The 22,037-nt window shown below is 40.4% G+C and overlaps 1 protein-coding gene across 2 annotated transcripts in view; it reads right to left on the reverse strand.

Annotated features, from left to right (window-relative positions):
• USP37 (ubiquitin specific peptidase 37) overlaps positions 1-22,037 on the reverse strand; it is a 45,193-nt gene that overhangs the window by 16,453 nt on the left and 6,703 nt on the right. For both annotated transcript variants that reach the window (XM_048485289.1, XM_048485288.1), the window contains exons 3-13: positions 18,852-19,020; positions 16,271-16,371; positions 14,107-14,288; positions 13,750-13,821; positions 12,957-13,054; positions 10,243-10,327; positions 8,554-8,715; positions 5,079-5,210; positions 3,600-3,723; positions 2,622-2,827; positions 558-675 (exon numbers count right to left, since the gene is read on the reverse strand). In XM_048485289.1, coding sequence (XP_048341246.1) covers positions 558-675; positions 2,622-2,827; positions 3,600-3,723; positions 5,079-5,210; positions 8,554-8,715; positions 10,243-10,327; positions 12,957-13,054; positions 13,750-13,821; positions 14,107-14,288; positions 16,271-16,371; positions 18,852-19,020 — 1,449 coding nt within the window. The remainder of the gene's footprint in view (positions 1-557; positions 676-2,621; positions 2,828-3,599; positions 3,724-5,078; positions 5,211-8,553; positions 8,716-10,242; positions 10,328-12,956; positions 13,055-13,749; positions 13,822-14,106; positions 14,289-16,270; positions 16,372-18,851; positions 19,021-22,037) is intronic.

The following is a 22,037-nucleotide window of genomic DNA, read 5'->3' on the forward strand; positions in this document are numbered from 1 at the left end:
AAATAGCATACATGAAAAAGAAAAATATGAACCTGCTGACAGAAAACTGATGGGAAATTTCTGCATTTTGGGGAGGGGGTAAAGAAGCATGTGGTTACTTGGCCCATGGCTCCCCAAAAGCCTGCAATTGGTTCCACTAAAAAAAAACCCCCAACACCTGAGAACCAATGACCTGAAAGAACATGACTATTTATTCTTACATTATTTCATTTCATGCTACTCTCCAAAGTAAATAATTACAAATCACATTTCTCATCAATGTCACCACATATTTTGAGGGTGGATAAACTTCTCTTATCAAGTAAAAAAATCAAATATCACCAGATTAGAACTTACACAAGCCTTCACCACGAACTGACTTCACAGAGAATGGCAGGAAAATGTGCTCATGTCAGCTTTCTTGGGAGTGTTTACATTTCAAAGTTATCCATCTAACTTTGCCATTAACCAAAGAAAGAAGTTAGCAACTGGAAGCGTTATAAACTTTTCAGTGTCAAGAAAGCAGAATATGCGTTAACAAAAAATGCTAAAAGGGAAGAGTAATGTATATTTCATACCCTGAAGAAGAGATCCAATGAATCCTGGATAGAACGAGATGGAAGAAGCTTTTTCCGTCGTGGTAAGTCAATGGAAAGGTCATTAAACTGTTCCCGTTTGGTGACAGTTTCACCACACCTACATTGAAAGGAGACATTCTGACTTATTTTAACCCGCCAACTGTTTCAGTCAGCTTGATTTACTGCGATGGACAAAACTATTCACATGTACTCAAGTTATTAATTTAGCCAGGTCAAGTAATTTGTCAAAGTAATCAAAATGTCTGGGTCATTTCTGGACACAAAGTTCAAATGCTCTTAAATCAGGCTTGCAATACGTAAGGCTAGAAGGCTGACTGCAGTCTCTTCTCCAACACTTTATGGCCTGTGGAGGAACTGCAAGTATCCATGCTTGCAGTCCTTTCCCACCTTTTTCGAGGACTTTCGAGGAATGGTGCCCAAACCTACCACAGAAGTGGGAGACTAGGACTGGAGAATCTGTGTTACTTTTCCTGAATCTAGAGAGAGGAGAGCCCTGGTGGAATTTTCCAACTATAAATAACACAGCTTGGTGTTTAGTTGCAGTGGAAATTGCTGAGAGAATGCTGAGGAAGTGAAAGCTTTGTATGATATTGCTGTCAAATTCAATGAGTAGGAGGTAAAACAACTGAAGTAAAAATGGGAGGAGTAAATGCAGAGGAAAAAAAAAGTGAAGAGTGAGATGCAGTGAGACGTATGCTGAGCACAGAAAACAGAACACTGAAATACAAAGAGAAATATGGGGTGGGAGAAAGAGACACAGTGTAGTGAGGGCTGTGGTAAACAAAAGAGGGTGGCTGGGGATGCAGCTTAGGGAAAATGAAAGGATTGCAACCTTAGTGTATAGGAGAAATTGAGCAGGTGGTGTAATTTTGTAAAATAAATAAAATATGGAAGACGACAAAAACAGTTAACAGAAAAAATGAGGATGCAGACCTCTGGTACTGAGAGAGAAAGCAAGCATTACTGAGCACAAAAATTAAAGGAGGCACAAGAGAAGAAAACATGCTATGGGAAGTGGTGCAGGGGGGAACAAAACAGGAGAAAAAGATAGTAGCAAAATAATTGTAGAGATAGAGGTTTCAAGTGAATAAAAGTGTAAATGGATTCTCAGAGGGATCTAATTTGTATACTTCTTCCTAGCGTTGTCCCACTAATGCAGGGTCTGCTGCTTGTATTTTTAAACGCCACTTCTCTTGATTGAGCGCAATGTCTGGTTGCAATTTGCACGCCCCTGTCTTAATCATGGAATCGAAAAGTAATAATTTGGAAGGAAATCTCATACGCATCTAGGAAAACATATTATGGAATCATGAAAATTTCTGAAAATAAAGTCTGTGATAATCTTCCAAGATAAATAAGAAGTACTTTAATAAAAGATATTCAACACATGCCTAAAGGCACCTTTTGCAAAAATCAACCTTATTTACATAAACTGAGGTCAAGTTATGTCCTCACAAACTTACAAAAACATTTTTTTTAAATCTTTCTGTGGATGAACAAACAATGGTTTGCAAAGCATCTATCCAGTCTCCCAATGAAGTTAACAGCAACACTAAGATTACATAATGGTAGGTGAACTTATCATTCACCACACATGAAAGATTAGTTACAGTCAAACAAATTCACTGGAAAATGGTAGGTTTGCTTATTGCTAATTAAAGCACAAATATTGTTAGACCTACTTCAAAGCTGACTGCTTTTTTGGGTAAATAATACTGCGAGCTAATTGTTATTTGCTTTTCGAAAGCAGTCTGGTTGGAAATTTAAATTGATCTCAGTGTTCTATTTTGTATTATTTACTCATCAATACTTTAATGATTTTATTTACATGCATAATTTTCTTTGCAGGCAACAGTCTCAGTTTTTGTGCAAGTTCATTTCAAATTCATATACACACACAAACCCAGATTTTTAACAACCATGCTACATGGGTACTGAACCAGAGATATTGCAAACATATACCTGAATTGGAGAATAATGGCATTTCTAGAAATATTCGTATGAGAATGCTGAGATTGGAAAAAATGTTAATTAAGCACTTACATTTTACATATGATAGAATGCTGAACTTCAAACTCCAAGTTTGTAATAACTGGACAAGTATAAACTTTGGCAGCTGTTAAGTCATCAGATGTTCGACCTACGGAGCTGTCTTCACCAGAAACTGGCTCACTCTTCCAAGTTTTGTTCAGCTTCTCCATGTCTTCCTTCAGTTGATCCAAGCACTGACTTAAAAATTCATGTGCATCCTAAAGCCAAGCATTCATTTAATAGAACAGCAACTCCAACATTTACTTCACACATTTCTGTGAGTACAGTATATTATATTAAACTATGTAAAGGACACACAGTGTAGTCCTATGAAGTGTTATTTCACTCGAAACTGAAATAACTCTGCACAAAACAGCAGTTAGCTACTTTAGGCATACTCCCACATACCAGACTCATGCAGGAACCCAGTCTGACAACTCAGTTTAGAATACTATCTGAAAGTTTTTGAAAACACTTAATGTCTTGATTGTAAAAATGTCACTATTATATTTTATGGAAACACGTTTCATTCCGTGTCCTGCATATTTTCTATTCTAAGTATCTGTCCACTAAGAAAGCACGGGGAGTGGGAGGGGAGCAGTAATGGGAGGGGAGGTAAGCAAGAGAAAAGAAACAGAGTTGGGGGGATGGGATGCCCCCTCCTGTACAAGTTTTCATGGGTTACTCTTTTGAATTCTATTAATAGTAAGACGCATGACCATGACACAACAGAATAAAGCAACTTTTTCAAAAGTAATAACTGGGAAATGCATCCAAGATTTCCTGTTTGTAATATTTGCCAACATTTGCTAAAGGCAGGCTTTGTTTCTTGAAAGCCGCCAACTACACATTTCAGAAAACTATGCAGAACTCCGGGGGGGGGGGGGAAGGTAGCACAAATGTTAGTGCAGATAGTCTCAATAATAGTTAAAGCACCTCACTTTCTGACTGCCATTATACTTCCTGTTTGCTTAAAGACACAGTACTCACATTTTGCATGTAACCAGAGAATCTCTCTGCAGTGGCTGAAATTGCATTTTTCACCTTCTTGAGTAAATCTTTCTTCACCTCAGGGCTACAAATATCCTTCTTAGCAAGCAGATGAGCAAAACGTCTAGAAAAATAAACATAATAGTAATTTCAATGGTAAAAATATCTGAGAAGTATTGTTGAATACCCTCTTCCTGAAACATTACTCACTCCTACTGTAACATGGCAAGGATTCAATAGTAAAAAAAACCCTCAGCAGTAATTCATATTCCATCGTTATATTGCACACATTTAATCAACATGTGAGAGAACCTATGAAATAATATTAAGACTAAACCAGTAGCAAAGGTCAAATGAGCATTAATACAAATTTTAGTATATATTGAAACTGAACAGATTAAAAACAGACACTGTTTAAAATTACAATTTGGGATTATGATAAAATGTAAATTATATAAATGTAGGCCAGAGATATCTGTATGCGCAAAAGAAAGGAAACTACAGAGAATTAAAACTTCCATCTGCTTTGTTTGATACCATGTAGTTTGCGCAGGCAAAATGCCAAGCAGAGTATCAAGACAAGAGTGAGACCTAGACTCGTCTCCAATAAATAGTCTTTTTCATCCTTTCTCATGCATCTTCTTCCCCACAACCTAAATGAGAAAGCAAATTCAGGCATCGTTCAGTAATTATGACAAAATAAAGCACGCTGATGACAGGGGGTTTTGGAACTCTTGTCTGCTTCCATAGTTTGAGATTTTCTCTAAAAGCTGAGATCCCTCAAACATCAGGAGGAAAATATCAGAGATCAAAAGTAACCAATTATTTTCTATATAGACAGTTTAATAATAACCTATGTTTAGACCTCCTTGCATTTTCACAATGGGTATCAGTAATGGATAAATGTAGTCAGGTCAGAAGGATTGCCTCATAGAAACCTATGCCCTTTAGCAGCCCCATCCAAGAGGCTGGACATCTGGCCGTGGCGTTACAGCTGCACCAGACCGCCACTCCCATGAAGGCTTCCCAGCTGCGTGGGGAAAAATGAAAAAGCATCCCTGTTGCTGAGAAGCCTCCACTGGGCTGAATGGACCTATGCCACCTTTTTAGTGGTGCAAGTCCAAGACCCTGGTCGCCAGCATAATGGGGGCAATAGCTGGGAGGAAGCCGACTAATGTCAGCTCCTCCCATGGCCATGCCCTCTGTTACACCAGCAGGGGCCACAGGGGCCCTGGGACACTGGTGCGGTGTCTGGCATAGTGTCCCACTGACAGGAAGCAGCACAGCAGCCGCACACTGGCAGATGTGCCCCTCTGCTGGGGCAAGTGCTGCAGCTGCACCACTCCCACAGGCAGATTCGGCCCCCCAGATGGAGCTGTCTTTTGTAGAAACACACATTCACTTACTTCAGCAGGCAGTTACTGTATCAACACTCCAACTAGAAGATATATATATCCTGCTCACAGAACTAGTGCTCACCTGATCAGTGCATTGAATGGAATTTTTTTCCATGGTATATTTTGCTTCAGAAGATCGTTAGCAAATGACTGAATTGAAAACAGAGATTGTAAAATGGCGTTCATGTAACAGGTATTTCCCAGGTTTGTAAATCTGTAAAGATTAACAGGATTATATTACAACAATAAAATACTTCTAATACAGATGTGAATTGTCATGCCAAGTATGGTTCTTCCAGTGCCCTCAAATTGGAGTTAGAATTCTGCAATGGGATTAGGAGGAATTTCTTTACAAATTTGAAGAAGCCCTCCACCTTCCCTCAAATCTGAAACATTAAAAATTATATCAGGGGATTAATGCTTTCCAAAATAATGGAAAAAATGCCTGTAGCTTTAAGAAAAGAATGGCCACTGAGTTCTCAGTCTCCATCTTGGTGGCTGCTAGGAAACCACAACAATATTGCTGAGTCTTCCAAGCCTTGGTTTGTACAAAGTAAAATCAGGGGGGAAGCAGGAAAAAACTTGGATAAAACAGCACTAGAAAGATTGCCATCTCCTGTCAGTTTCCCTGAGTGAAAAGGACTTGCTAGCCACAATGCAACTCACCCACCTTTTCCAGGGCAGAGGCTGCCAGGGAAAATGATAAAAGGGAAGAGAAGATAGGACAAAAAGAAAACAGGAAAGGGGTGCAAACTATGGAGGCTTCCAAAGGGAAAGAGGAAATAGTGGGGAGGGGATACAAAGGAAAATAAGATGCCTCCAGCAAGTGCTACACATACAATTACACACACTGTTCCTCCAGCTAAAAATGGATTCCAAGGACAGGTTATATAACATAAATAATTTTTAAAAGATAAGCCAAAGAGAAGCCTTCTATTTCCACAAAAAAGAACCATAATACCATCATAAAAGATTTCTTTCCTCAATTTATCTTAAGACAACTTATCTTAAGACAACAATTTATCTTAAGACAACTTACAAGTCAAAAATCCTCAGCAGTTCGCAGAACAACAAAGACACAGTAAGGAAGATTTCCCCCAAGATCATTCCAGATTCAGCACACTGCTATTAAGGAAGTCCTCCCTCTAACAGCCACCTACCCCTCTGTCTCCAGATGTTGGAGACTTATTTCCTATCTATAGTACCAGCTTGTAGCATACCAGAACTAGGCTACAAGCTGCCCACTTTGTATGAAGCTGTATCAATTGCACCTAAAAGCTTTACACAATGGGACTTTAGAAGCTATGCGGAGGCAAATTTGGCTGCTGTTAATTTTCTTCAATCATAACAAAGAGTTTATTTGGAAAATGAAAACAAAATAGGCACACTTTCAAACCACTCTTGAAACATAAGAACAAGCCAGCTGGATCAGACCAGAGTCCATCTAGTCCAGCTCTCTGCTACTCGCAGTGGCCCGCTAGGTGCCTTTGGGAGCTCACATGCAGGAGGTGAAAGCAATGGCCTTCTGTGGCTGTTGCTCCTGATCACCTGGTCTGTTAAGGCATTTGCAATCTCAGATCAAAGAGGATCAAGATTGGTAGCCGCTTAAATCGAGCTTCTCCTCCATAAATCTGTCCAAGCCCCTTTTAAAGCTATCCAGGTTAGTGGCCATCACCACCTCCTGTGGCAGCATATTCCAAACACCAATCACACGTTGCGTGAAGAAGTGTTTCCTTTTATTAGTCCTAATTCCTCCCCCCAGCATTTTCAATGAATGCCCCCTGGTTCTAGTATTGTGAGAAAGAGAGAAAAATTTCTCTCTGTCAACATTTTCTACCCCATGCACTTGTAATTTTATAGACTTCAATCATATCCCCCCCCTCAGACGTCTCCTCTCCAAACTAAAGAGTCCCAAACGGCTGCAGCCTTTCCTCATAAGGAAGGTGCTCCAATCAACCTCAATCATCCTCGCACTGCCCTTCTCTGCACTTTCTCTATCTCTTCGATATCCTTTTTTGGAGATGTGTATGACCAGAACTGAACACAGAGATACTCCAAGTGCGGCCAGCACTATTGGCTTTATATAAGGGACATGACAATCCTGTACGAGATTTTTATTATCAACTCCTCTTTCCTAATTATCCCCAGCATAGAGTTTGCCTTGCTTTCACAGCTGCCATGCATTGAGTTGACATTCCCATGGAACTATCAACTAAGACGCTTCCAAATCCCTTTCCTGGTCTTGTGACTGATAGCACTGACCCCTATAAGCTTGTATGTGAAGTTTGGATTTTTTGCCCCTATGTGCATCACTTGCCATTTTGCTACATTGAGACTGCATTTGCCATTTCTGTCTTAGCCCACTCCACCCACTTCTTATCAAGGTCCCACTTGGAGCTCTTTCATAATCCCTTTGTGGTTCTCGCACCACCCCACATAATTTGTATCATCTGCAAACTTGGCTTTCACCACACTACTCACCCCTCACTTCCAGGTCATTTATGAATAGGTTAAAGAGCACTGGTCCCAAAGCAGTGGATCCTTGGGACACTTCACTCGCATATCTCTCCATTGTGAGAACTTCCCATTTACACCCACTCTTGCACAGCTTCCTGTTTCTCAACCAGTTTTTAATCCCATAGGAGGACTTCCCTCTTATTCCTTGCTTGCTGAGTTTTCTCAATAGTCTCTGGTGAGGAACTTTGTCAAAGTCTTTGGAAATCCAAGTAGACTAATGTCCACTGGTTCCTCCCCTTATCCACATGCCTGTTTACACCCTCCAAAGAACTCACTAGTACAGGGGGTGGGAACCTGTGAATCTCTCAGATGTTCAGAAGCTACAATTCCATAACCACCCTTGCTTGGTCCAGCATGGCCAATTGGCCATGCTGGTAGGGGCTGATGGGAATTGTAGTTCCTGAACATCTGGAGAGCCGCAGGTTCCCTACCCCTGCTCTAGTAAGTTTGTAAGAAACAACACACGAGGGAGGAAAAGAGACACAAGCTAGTGTATTTGCCACACAGAAGTCAAGCTCTTTCTAGAATACTGCCAGGCAATCCATTACATTAAGAAAATTAGTGATTATTTCAAGAGTTTAAATTATATTCCAAAAGTTGGGGGGGGGGGGGGGAGATAGAAAGAACCATACAAATTTTGCACTGTACAAGAATTTACAGTATAAAGAACCACTGGTCCTTTCCTGTCCCCAGTTTACTGCCCTAAAAAGAGGGTGAAACATTACTTCTACTTATTATAAAATACTGATTTTGCATAAGCAGTGACCACCTAACTGCCAGCCCTAATTGGGGCTGTACTCAAGGGATTGTACTCAAGGCACAGGACAAACAAGGACAGCATTTGAAAATAAAGTAATGGAGTTAGGATGCTGTGTAAGTAACTGGTAATAACAAGTGTTGAAAAAAAGAAGAGACTACAGCAATTAAGGAAAAGTTTTGTTTTCTGTTTGTTAGTGTGAGTGATGCCTATTGTTTCTGTGCATGTTTTAAAAAGCAGAAGCACATTTAAATGCACAAACATATACATACAAAAGCTTACCCCTTGCAACTGCTGTTGTGGGTGAGTGGAAAGAGGAACTCGTGGCTTGTTCCATCCCAGATAATCTTGATTTGATCTCATTTTTTTAACCGAGAGAGGGGCTGGCTGAGAGAGAAAGCCCAAGCTTCTTTTGGCAGAAGGAGTCTGATTCAACACGTTAGACCTATAAGATGAGATGGGCTAAGCAACAGGGTTTCTATTCCAAAAACTAACAAAACCAATTAATCCCATCAAAGATAGATTAAACACAATAGGTACGCAAGGGCAGTATGACATGGTCATCAACCTCCAATATTTACCGTTTATACTGGTGGTATAAGTCGAGTTTTTCAGCCTTTTTTGGCTGAAAAATGCCCCCCTCGAATTTATACACGGGTCCCACTTACCGGTAATTCTTGTGTGGCATTCCCCCTCTCCCATCTTCGCTCTGTCCTGCCTTCTTCTCTGCTGCCCCCCTTTCAGCCACTTTCTGTGCCTCGTTCTCCTCTGCCTTCTCCTCCACCATCTCCTGTCCCGTTCACCCTCCACGGCCCCCAGCTTCTTCCTTCTCCCTGGACCTGCACACACCCACCTCGCCCCTCCTTAAAAAGCCTTCCAAAGGCTTCTGGGGCACTCCTTTTCCCCAGCTGTGCTCCTTTGCCAGCTTAGCACCCCGCCTCCCAATGGACCTTTCCCCACCCCTCAACTTACACTTTTCGAAGTTAATAAGGTTTCCCAGCCTTTCAAAGTAAAATTAGGTGCCCTGACTTATATGGTTTTAGATTTGCATAATGCGAGTACATATACAGTATACATACATATGGCAAAATATGTTATCACACAATTACCTCTATGGAGCCCTGCTCCCCTGCAATATTATTTAACTCTCATTTTGCCATGACAACTGGCTTAACCTCAATTTAGAATTCCCATTTGTGGGGAACAACTACCTATTTGTCTAGGACTAGGTCTAGGCTATTCCACCACTTAAAGGTGGTGATTTGGAATCGATTAGAGTCTGAACCTTTGCTATTGGGGCTCCAGCTCTGTGGAACAGGTTCCCTGAAGAGATGAGAGGGGGCCCTCCTGGCAGAGCTTCAGAAGGTGCTGCAAAGCCTGCCTATCTGTCAGGACTTTTGAGAAGGTTTCAACAGCCCATATATTTTAAGAGATTTGGGGCCTACTATTTTCTTTGACTGTAGATGGGGATGTTTTAACTATTATTGTAAGCTGCCTTGAACCTAGAGAAAAGGTAGGCTATAAATATTTTAATAAATAAATAAACTATCACTTGCATCTGGAAATACCAGCAAGTGGGAGCTTAATTTAAGCCTCCCCAAATGAAGAAACCTTCAACAGTGCTTCATGCACTAAGGGAGAACAAGATGCATTTGTGCCCTTCAAAGACCAACAGAGGTCTGGGATGATATCTGAATGTGACTTCAATGTCTCATCGTCACACTGATAAGAAGTGTTTATTCCTCAAGCCAGAATAACTGATAGGGTTTCATGTTATGTTGTATTTTTATGTGACAGTTTCCTTAACTGACTTAAACGGGCTCAATCCACAACACTGATAATGTACAATATACCTACTTCTTCAGCAAAACATTGTCTAATGGAGGAATAATATAAAAATCTGATTTCATGTATACACATACATCATTTGAGAAATGCAGTGCTCTGATATTAGCAACAATTCCATACCCACCTGTCTAGATTAGAATTACTAGCTGAATAGTCCTTTGTGGATGATCTACTACCATAAAATGAGGAGGTCTGTAAAGGCAAAACCCCTTGAAAAAGAACAGAAAAACATGTTAAAAGCAAAAACATCTTAGAAGGCAAGCCACATGGTACTACAAGAAGCTGCTCAGTATAAGAACCGTGATGGCGACCTTTGGCACTCAGGATGTTGTGGACTACTTTCCATCAGCCCCCGCCAGCATGATCACCATTAGCCATGCTGGCAGGGGCTGATGGGAATTGTAGTCCATCACAACTGGAGTGCCAAAGGTTCGCCAACACTGGTATAGAATCATGTTAACCCACTTTTTCTTTGCATCAATTTATAATGTGTACGGATGCATGCCACAAAAATCCCGCCCAGTCTCACAAACAAAATTGGAAATGGATTTAAGTGTAGCTTGATATATTTGATACAGCACTATTTCCCCTTAGTATGTGGAACTTAGGAACAGGTTGTTCTATCAGTTCTCCAGCCTATGCAATGAAATACGTATATGGCCTGTGTTCCTTTTTCTTACTGCATGTGAATATTAGAGCTTAGCTTCAAGGAAGACTGTCATTATTCCAGGAAGCATAGCTTTATGCCATACAAAGGTACACAAGAATACAAAAGGCAAAACATTTTTAAAAGCCTTTTCCCAACAGAACCATGAGAGCTTTTATAGTGAATTACTTGCTAATCTTTATTTGAGCTGAGTGCCAAAATGCAGCAGCATAGCTCAAAAATGTGTCACTTCAAGAAACTGAGATACACCCCTATATTTGCATCTGGAAAGGGACGTCACCTGAATTTCCATGTAAAAGGCCTTGAGAATTCCAGTGATTACACCACCTTCTTTGCCAGTAGATGCAGGAAAAATTGGCCCTAATCTTGTGTATGTGTTCAAGTTAAAAGTTTTTTATGTTGCCTGTTGAGGTTGAATTGAGAGGAAAATCAGCCAAGAGGTAGAAAAATACCAGCACAACAATTTACATTTCTCCTAATCCCTCAGTTACAAGATTCTCATTAAAATCTTGTTGGGAGGTTCTTATTCTTTTGGCTGAATTATATCCTAAACATATGATTCACATTCATCCCCTACCCTACCCCAATATATTACAACCTGAAAGAGTTCCATTCAACTAAGTATGCTAATATTCAAGGAAAAATTAAATCTTGGCAAGAAATTAAGGAAGAAAGGAAAAATATTCAAAGGATGCTATATTTTCAAATTGTTTCAAGACTAAGGAGAAATTTAAAAATAGCAGGTGTCCTGAGAGAAAGGTCAGAATCTGAAAAAGAAACTGATCAGCAGGAGCAACATATATTGGGAAGAATCTAGAAGATATTACTTAAATATGATTCAGAAAGAAAACGAGAATTGTATGATAAAATGAATGCAAAACTTTCAAGAAGAGATGAACTTTCATCAGTGGGAAACACTATGGACAAAAAATATTAAACTTACTACTAGCCAACTGCTGAAAGTAAATTGGTATAAGATGTTTTACAGATGGTATATATCCCTAGATGATATCAAGAAAATGGATTAAAAAAATATAAGAGAACATTCTGGAAAGGTCTAGAACCATGGTGGCGAACCTTTGGCACTCCAGATGTTATGGACTACAATTCCCATCAGCCCCTGCCAGCATGGCCAATTGACAGGGGCTGATGGGAATTGTAGTCCATAACATCTGGAGTGCCAAAGGTTCGCCACCACTGGTCTAGAAAAACCTAGCTTGTTTTTCTATAAGTGGTGGACTTGTAGCAAGACAAAAATTATTTGGATATTAATCCACACAGAAATGCAAAAAATATTAAAGGTCAAATTTTGAATGGACCCTAAAGTTATGTTGTTGGGTATTGTACCAAAAAAACTTGCCAAAGCAGCAACAAGAACTATTTCTTTATATAATGACTGTGGCAAGAATTGCCATTGCCTCCACCTGCAAAGTGGACACAGATCCCGCTCAAGAGAATTGGGAGGTTAAAACAAGACAGTATTACTTAATGGTGTAACAAACTAATTTTGCAAATAGAAGACCCGTATATGATTTTTTTAAAAAATGGGAGTCCTCCTCTGAGTATTATAAAATGTAAAGTTCGGTCCAAGTTTGAAAGTTATTATAATTTCAATGTATAAGTGCATAAATGTACGCATACCTTTTTAAAATATATACAGATACTGACAATTTTAAATTTAATAATTATGGAATTGCAGAAAAGATGGAGTAAATTCAAGATTGTTTTTCTATCTTAGATTGTACTTTATGTTCCTTTAGTATAACTGATACTCAGTGCAGATCCATCTATTGTGTGTTTATATACTTATTCTCTCTTCCCCTGTATTCTTTGGTTGTTGTTGTATTGTTATAGTGTTTTGTGAAAAATTAATAAATTTCATTTTAAAAAACTAAGCAAGAATACCAACAGAATAGTTCAGTTCAAAGGTGCTTTTCTGTAAGCACAGGTGTGTGCATGCTTGCTGATTTCCCCTTCCGACTCATAAGCTCCCCGTCCGCAGAGCTTCCCTGATCCCAGAAACAGAATTTCAAGGGACAGGAGTGAAGGTGAAAAGGCAAGAAAGTCCTGCTCACAGTAATGTGGATCCATCTCCCATGTTCAGTTTTACTAGTTGAGATGGCACAATCACTGTATCAATTTGTCAAAAACAGTAGCATAAACTTGTTTACCTGATGTTCTGTTCTCCTCAGCCTGTTTCAAGTTCAGTTGCTTTTCTCTGCTACTACATAAAAATTTCCGTGCGGGATCAGTCATAGCTTTGTTATTGCTGCAGGGACACATAATTTTATTTGACGCTAATGTACCATACTACCTTATTCTCTGCATAGACTTGCTACCTTTACATGTCTCCTGTTCTTTGTAAAACGCTGCACTATCACGTAAATACATATTTTAACGACTAGTCCTATGAATCTTAAGCTTAAACTTAAACATTCAGCTAATTTTAACATGGAAATGTGAAGGGAGCCACCCTACTTGTACACCAGCATTGCAATCCTAAGAAAAATTACACTTTTCTAAAAGCTGACTGGGGATTACACTTTTCTAAAATTACACTTTTCTAAAAGCTGACTCTGCATTGTGACTTTGGACTTTCTTGGTGGTCTCCCCATCCAAATACTAACAAGGAACAACCCATCTTAACTTCCAGAAACTTCAGAGATTGGGCTAGTCTGGGATATTCAGGCCAGAGTACTAAAATTTAGAAAGCTATGAATTCTGTTGAGGATTTCCCTGCCAACCACACACAGCCAACATACATTCATAACATGCTATTACCAAATGTGCACAATTTTCAAGGATACTAACACTGTTTTTTTACAACAATGTAAGATTATGCTAACATTTTTTAAAGTGAGGCTTTCTTAGTTACTTTAAGCTACAAATTTACTGTGGGGGAAGAGATTAAGAAAAGAAGGGATGGTAGAGAAGGTGTAGAATAGTTTAAGATAAAAAAATTACCTTGACGAATCATTCTCTTTAGGGTAATCTTCATTCATTTCTGAAGTAGGCTGGGCTCTTTTTCTCCTTTCACTGTTTTATTTAAAAAACACATCCATTCAGTCCATGAGAAAACAGAAGAAGCCATTCTTTCATGTTAAAACATTTTAAGACATTCTCTGGAAAGTTTGATGTTGGCATCGATACTTTCACCCCTGCTTTGCATGAAAGGTACAGTGGAATTTTCCAGGCAGCTCATATATTAAAACATTTTTAATAACTTGAAAAACAATTGACTAAATGTTTTCATAGCCATGCATACATTAATGCATATACACTAAATAAAGATGCAGTATCTTAAAAAGTTTGTTTCCATACCGATTTTCCAACAACCCACTTCTGTGAGGTGTTGAAGTTGCAGGAGTAACCACCATGCTAACCCTGTTGCCAGATATTCCAGTTCCCCCAGAATTCTTAATGGCTGCTCTTCCTGGGCTGGCAAGCACCTTACGAAGTGGAGTGTCATCTTTATTTTCTACCACTGTCTTTTTAGTAGGTGTCTACAAAATCAAAAGGCCAACATTTATGTTGATATACTATATTACTCTTGCAAATCATAGGTTCAACTCAGTAACTTTGATGCAAGGAACTGCAGAGATTGACCTGTCAGACACTGCTATATGCGCAAGCAGCATGAACCAGTCTTTCCATGTAGGGCACATATATATACACAGACAGCTGACCGTATTTGCAGTGTGCTGGCCATACTGTTAAGTTCCTCAAACGATAAACCTGACTGGAGGCACTGGTTCACTCAACTAATGATTTGATCTCTAGTGTGTTGAAAGTTAGCCTGTGGTTCTCATTTGTAAATTCCAAAAAGCTATGACCTTCGTTTGTAAATTTAAAAAAGATCAAAACGTATCTTTTCTTAGGCTCATTCCGCACATGCAGAATAATGCACTTTCAAACTGCTTTCAGTGCTCTTTGAAGCTGTGCAGAATGGCAAAATCCACTTGCAAACAGTTGTGAAAGTGGTTTAAAAACGCATTATTTTGCATGTGCGGAAGGGGCCTCAGAGTGACCTTTATTTATTTGTTTGAGCTTATATGCCACCTTTCACCTTACCGGCTCAGAGCAGATTCCAACTATTATATTATAAAATAGAGTAAAATATATCTATATCTATATCTATCTATATATCTATATATCTCTCTATATATTAATTAACTAGTAATGAAAAGTTTAGTACCTCCCTCCTAGCTTTTGTGACAATTACTCTAACCCTAAATCTTTAGAAAACACATCAGCATTCCTTTGCAGACAAATCATCTCCACATATCTCCTTGATATTATAGACCTGATGCCTCCATTTTCCATCATGGTTCTACAATGCTTCCTTGCTTTGATCTGAGAAACTTCAAAGAGAACTTCTGATAGCATGGCAACATATGCTTTAATGAATCCTTAAGACGATTAAGGTTCACCCAGTGACCATGCAAAATTATACTCATCTATGCAGAATCGACTTCAGTTTGTGGGTGTGCATCCTGAAACTATTTATTCCAAGAAGAAAGCTATCTCCCTTTTTGCTCATCTTCCTATTTGTAAGAGAATCAGAGTTTTTTCTGCCTCCACAATATATAGATTAGCCTGTGGACAGTTTATTAAAAAAGAATAGCCAGCAAATATGAGCTACTTCCCAAAGGACCCACAAAAACCAAAAGCTGACCGTCAGTATCTAAAAAAGTACTACTTTAGTGTGGCACAAAAGATATGTGGGCAAGGGGAGCACAGAAGACAGGGGGGCATCAGTTAATCACTGTCAAGTAAAGATCTACTCACATATACACCAATGATTTTTTAGAAAGTGGGAAAATCAGAAAAAAGAACCTCTGAAGATGATTTCATGTTGAGATGGGCTTGTATGTAAGAAAACTGTCCTAGACCCAGGCTATTTATGGCTTTAAAGGTCAAAATTCTGAACTGGGTCTGGAATCAAACTGGAAGCTGGAAAAGAATTACATGCTCCAAATGGTCTGCCCTATTAACACTACAAAGGACTTGTTCTGTCACAGTGTCCCTGCTCTGCAAAAGCAGCCCCTTATGTTGAAGTATACAGTACAAAACATATACTAATCAATCTGCAATCACCAAACCATGATTAATTATGGTTAGATCCTTTCTGTCTCAGAAAGGGCACAACTGGCATATTAGCAAAGTAGGTAAAGGCATTTCTGGCCACTACGACACCTGCATATCATTGGGCAACGCTGAATATCAGGACCCTCCACATTAAAATTAACCATTTGAGTGAAGAATTGGCTAGCTCCAACAGTTGATTTAGAAAGCAAATACACAGCGGCACATACCTTAAATCCAATATAATGGGTTCAAATACAGACATGGCTTTAGTACTTCTAATTCATAAGGCTTGGAATATATATCATAAAATTCCAAATTGCTCTATCATAATGCTTATTTATCAAAGACAAAAGGAAGGAATATGAAAGAAGGAAGTGAAGAGAACTAATTGAAATACCTGGTTCTCAATATATTGAAATTGCCTGTTAGAATCTTTCTGCGTAGTCCTATTACCCAAGATACCTCCAAAACTGCTGGATCCTTGAGTAGATTTTGCAGCTAAAACAAAACATTCCATTAAATTCAAATTTACATGTAGATGTTTTTGTTTGATTTGTATTTCATTTTTTCCTGTGTCAAATTACTTATTAAAAGCACAAAAATGTATGCTAATTTTACTTACAAAAGATTGCTCTTTCTTTTAAAAAGGGCTTGCCCTATAGATATGGTAGCAACAATTGTGTCAAATACTATAGGTAACGAATCACACCATGAAATAGATCAGGAATTCATACTATGGCAAAACTTTGACCATGTGAAAGCAACCAACGTCAGCATTATATAAGACAATGACATAAGCCAGACACTGATATCCACCCCTACAAGCAGATGTGCAAATTTTTTATACATACAGAGAATATTTCATTAAGGAAAAAAATGGACAGGATTTAACTTTAGCAATAATCCTAATTCTGTTCATTCTCACTATGGCCCCTTCCACACATGCAGAATAACGCACTTTCAATCCACGTTCACAATTGTTTGCAAGTGGACTTTGCTATTCCACACAGTAAAATCCAGCTGCGAAGTACACTGAAATTGCATTATTCTGCATGTGCGGCAGGGGTCTTAGCCTGTGAGAGGGAGGGTCCTGATTCTGAGCTGGCTTACCAAACACTCTCCAGAAAGAAGTACTGAGACGGCACACCAATTCTTTCTACTAATCTAAGTCCATTGATCAGTGAACTGTGTGCACTGATTTGCATCTGCACTGTGGTAAGGCAACAACAGAGAACTCATGTTGTCCTGCGCTGGAATCTATCCTCCTGCCACCAACATGGTTTCAGAGAAAAAAATCCTTGCTCCCCCGCCCTCTCCGCTGAAGGTTCACAAAGGATACAGACCAGCTAGGATTATGAATCTCTTCTGTGGTGGAGGTCTCTAGACCAACTGGACAGAATCCAGTTCTCCTCTGCATGGTTCTTGATGACCACCCTTTGCCTGCTCATTCCTCTGCTACCTTTCAAGGATGCCAGTGCTCATCCTGCACTGTGTTGTTTGAACTGGTGTACATAGTTGACCTATTTCATTGTTAATTAATTGATCTAGTACTGTGAATTGTTAATGAATTGATCTAGTACTGTGATTATTGCTATTGGTCTACGGGTTTTTGTGCTGCTGTTATTGTTATGGTTGTTGCTGTTATTGCTATTGATATTGCTAGGTTCGATATGTTAAATCACCATCAAATATAACTTGATTGTGTTTATTATTATATCTATTTTATTGATGTCTAAATTGTTTATGGCTTATTGCTTATAGTATATCACTGTGATGCATTATTATGCTGTTAATATTATTGTATTATGAACTATTATTGTTGCTGTTTATGCCATGCTTTATTGTTTGGTCGCTACTATTGTTTGCCGCCCCAAGCCCTCTGCTGGAGGGTGAGATATAAATTAAATGTGAAATGAAATAACAAATGGGGCTCTTAGGGTGTTGCAAGAAACTGGTATGCTTGGCAGACAGGCAGCAGGCTGAAGACATATCCCACCTGGGGTTATTACATGGGATAATTCTGAGCAAAATAATGCAGTTCAGAAGACAGACTTGACTCCCCAACCAGGCATGCAGCCATACAGGAACATGGTAGAGGTTCAAAGAGGTGGGAAAATTATGCTGGAGGAAGCAAGGGGACCAAATCAGACAAGAAGATGAGTCTCCACATTAATTCAATCACTATGAAGGTGTACAGCACAATCTACAGTTTTTGCAAGGTTCCTCGCTGTCCTGACTCATGCAGTTCCAGATCTCACTTATGACCTGCAAGAGCTAAAGCAATGAGGGAGAAAGGAGATTTGTGTGTATTTATCCACATCTGCGAAGTTATGTGGTAAGCAGACCAGGGGAGGGGGTGCCAGGTCTTTTTGTATGAAAAAGACACACAGGGGAGAAACTAATCTCAGTCCCTTTCATCTTTGACTTCACTGTATTCCACTGTTTGAAGCCAAGCTCCAGTGTCCAAAGTAAGCTTTCCTGGAAGAAAAATGCTTAACGGGACAGAAAGTTGAGGAATGGGCGAGAAAAATGGGTTTAGCTCCATTTACTTATACTGCTTTCTGTAAAATCATACTCACTTTAAACTTACCTACAAATGAATATGTATGGATCTCCGTTATGTCTATGTTGGTTTTAAGTACATATTTAACTAGTCTTAAATTTTTCAGAGCACCAAAATCACTTAAGATACTTTCCTTTTGGGGATGAATAAAAGACCTTATGCTTATTGTTTAAATTTAACTAATTTTGTCTACTGAAAAGTGTAATGTTTTAAAGAACTGTGCATTTTATGTTCTTAAGGTAGTAAAATAAGTTTAGGTCTGATAAAGGAATTATCATATAAATTTTAATTTCCTTGCAAGTCTAGGGTTTTCTCCCATTCCTGCAGCACATAAAACATTACACATAAGCACCTCAGGCTAGTTATAGATACTTTCTCATGACAAGAGACTACTCAGATTATGTTATGCACTTACCTGTATGAAACCTGTTTTGAACAGCCTCCAAATACAGCCTCATTTCATCTGCATCTTTTGATGGTATTTTATCCACTGTCAAGAAACTGGAATCCTTCAGCGTTACCATTAAGCAACTTAATTTCCCTCTATTTGGTCGTACCACTACATTTTTAATATTATGGTTTAGCTGGAAAGAAAATGGAAACCACTTTTGTACTTAATAGTTCAAGGAAAAGAAATACTAAGGAATTCTTTTTCTTCCCCATGATAAAAATATTTTAATAAAGTACTCAAATCAGCTCCCCACTGACTCAGGCTTGCCAGTTGACATGACATGTCGTGGCATAAGTTACAACCAGTTTGTGCTAAAATGCAGAACATTAAATAACTGCAAACTCAGCAGAACTACATTTTCAGTCTGATAACAATGCATGACATGGCAACAAAGACAGATCTGTAACAGATTTCACTTTTATATCCCTGCACGCTATCTCACCGCAAACCTCCACCTTCTGCTTTCAATGTCCAAAAAGCCTCTCTATATTGACCAGCTTTTTAAAAAATTACCCCTAGACTAGACATACTTAAGCCCAATCACACAAACATATCTTTGACCTCTTGCAGCCTTTGTGATAACTGAGCATGTACTAAGGATAACAGCAATTAAATCAATAGACTGGTTTTGGTAGGTTCTCAGGGCTGTGTGGCCATGATCTGGATTGTTTTACAAACTAGATGGCATTAAAATGCTGATTGCACTTCTTGATCTCTTTCTCCTTCACCCTCAAGATTGATAACTGTAATGTGTAAACAGACACTCTGGCCCATTCAGGCAACAGAATGTTTAGAGCTCAAAGGGTTAATCTGGATGTGATTGTCTGAGGGAACTGCACAGTGTTCTATAGCCAGAGGACAGGGAGTTCTGGGGGACAACTGAATTGACACCAGAGTGAACAGTTGTTCTGTTCTAGCAGCTCCGTTTTCTGGTAGCTGAGGGCCAGTTGAAAGTGAGCTGTGCTTCTCTGATTAAGTGCCAGGGAGGACAGATTTAATTTAGGGAATCTGTGCCAATGCCCTGGAGTTAACCATAACCCAATAACACTAATTAATCACACTGGTGGCTTGGTTGAATTTCTCTGAAAAGAACCCCACGCAAACATGGAGCAGGGAAGCTTCTGGAGGGGGAGTTATAGAGAGAGAGGATAGGAGCTTCCGGAGGGAGAGCAGCCATCCTTCTTTGAGAAGAACCATGTAAGAGAGACACTCTAGTGCAGGGGTCGGGAACCTTTTCCGCTCAAAGAGCCATTTGGCTCCCCCTCCCCCGCTCCCCCCCACTCGCTCGCACGCCCCCATCCACTCCCCCGCCGACTTGCTCCCTCGCCCGATCACCCCCCCCCCGCGCCTGCAGGGCAACCAGCAAGGCGGGCGGGAGGAAAGCCCGCGGTGTGGCCTGGCCGGCCGCGGGCAAGAGATGCGCCCGCCCTGCTTCCTGCAGGGTGGGCGAAGATGGGCTCGGCGGCTCGGCCTGGCCAGCCGCCAGGAAAGCGCCTGCCCCGCAATCAGCGGGGCGGGCAAGAGGTAAAGCCCGCGGCTCGGCCTGGCCAGCCGCGGGGGAGAAATGCGCCCGTCCTGCTTCCTGCCCAGGCGGGCAAAGAGGGGACCGGCGGCTCGGCCTGGCCGGCCGCCGGGAAAGCGCCCGCCCCGCAATCAGCGGGGCGGGCAAGAGGCAAAGCCCGCGGCGTGGCCTGGCCAGCCGCGGGCGAGTGATGCGCCCGCCCTGCTTCCTGCAGGGCGGGCGAAGATGGGGCCCCGGCTCGGCTCATGGAGCCGCAGAACAGCGGCGGAAGAGCCGCATGGGGCTCGCGAGCAGCGGGTTCCCGACCCCTGCTCTAGTGGAAAGACTGTCTTAGAGATAGTGTTCAAGGAACAGTGTGAGTTATACTTATCAAGGATAGAAATTAAGGTTCGGCAAAAAGGGTTAGAAAGCTAAACAGAACACTGTAACACGTATACAGGAGTATCTAATTTTACTGTTTAGAATTGAAGTGACTGTAACAATGGGAAGGCACTAAAATAGTAACCTGTATGAAACTTGTATCAACTGGCAAAAAGTTACTAAAACAATTTGTAAACAGTAACCTCTCAGAAATCTCTTCCTACATATATATTTATCTATTTATTTTCCAGCAAAACTTTCACTTAGTTCCAGTAAATATTTTTTTTTATTTCATGGTTTAACATTACAAACCTCTGGTGCCAGTTTATTATATCCTGACACAAAGCTAATGGGTTATTTTGGTGTCCCTTCAGAGCTGTTTCTCAGCCTAATTGAAAAGTGACCTGGATGAGCAGCTAAATACTACTCCTCTTGTGCACAAGCGTATGTGATAATACCCATGCCCAGCTTTTATCTGCCAGTCACGAGATCCAGAAAACAAGTTTCAAACCATCTACAATACAACAGCTGAGCACAAGCAGAAGGAGCAGAATCAGATGTCATTCTACCATTTTATTGCAATAGCTGCAAACAAAACAAGCTTCAGCAAGGAACCAGCCTCTTCCTTGATATAACCCTTTTAGCATTAATCAGCACCTCTTAGGACAGGGGTGGGCAATTATTTTTTCCATGGGGCCGCATAAGAAACAGAAAATATTGTGGAGGGCCGGGCCAAAAGGCAGGGGGGCGAGGCGCTTTTGAAAGCCCCACAGAAGCCGGCAGCCAAGGCAACCGGCTTCCGCTGGGCTTTCAAATAAAGACGCATCTAAACTCCCCTATAACCTGGGCTTTAAGGGGGCTTATATGCTTTTGAAAGCCCTACAGAAGCACAGCAGGGGGGCCAGTCAGGGTCATCCGGCGGGCCGGATGTGGCCCGCGGGCCGTATAATGCCCAGGTCTGTCTTAGGAATTAATCAGAGCTCTTTAATTCAAAGGATCTGGTCGCCTCAGTGCTTTAAGAGTTAAAAGACTGAATCCATACTAGCATATCCCATCAAGAAATTCAAGAGCAGAATGATCTAATCCAGGGGTCTGCAACCTACGGCTCTCCAGATGTTCATGGACTACAATTCCCATCAGCCCCTGGGGCTGATGAGATTTGTAGTCCAGCGAATTAATTTCCTGTCAAGAATCACAGTTCTGTGCAGTGACTAAGATTGCAATCCTAAGGACATTATCCTTAGAGGAAGCCCTCTGGACAACTTGTA

The sequence above is a fragment of the Sphaerodactylus townsendi genome, linkage group LG02 (assembly GCF_021028975.2).
Source record: "Sphaerodactylus townsendi isolate TG3544 linkage group LG02, MPM_Stown_v2.3, whole genome shotgun sequence".
NCBI lineage: Eukaryota > Metazoa > Chordata > Lepidosauria > Squamata > Sphaerodactylidae > Sphaerodactylus > Sphaerodactylus townsendi.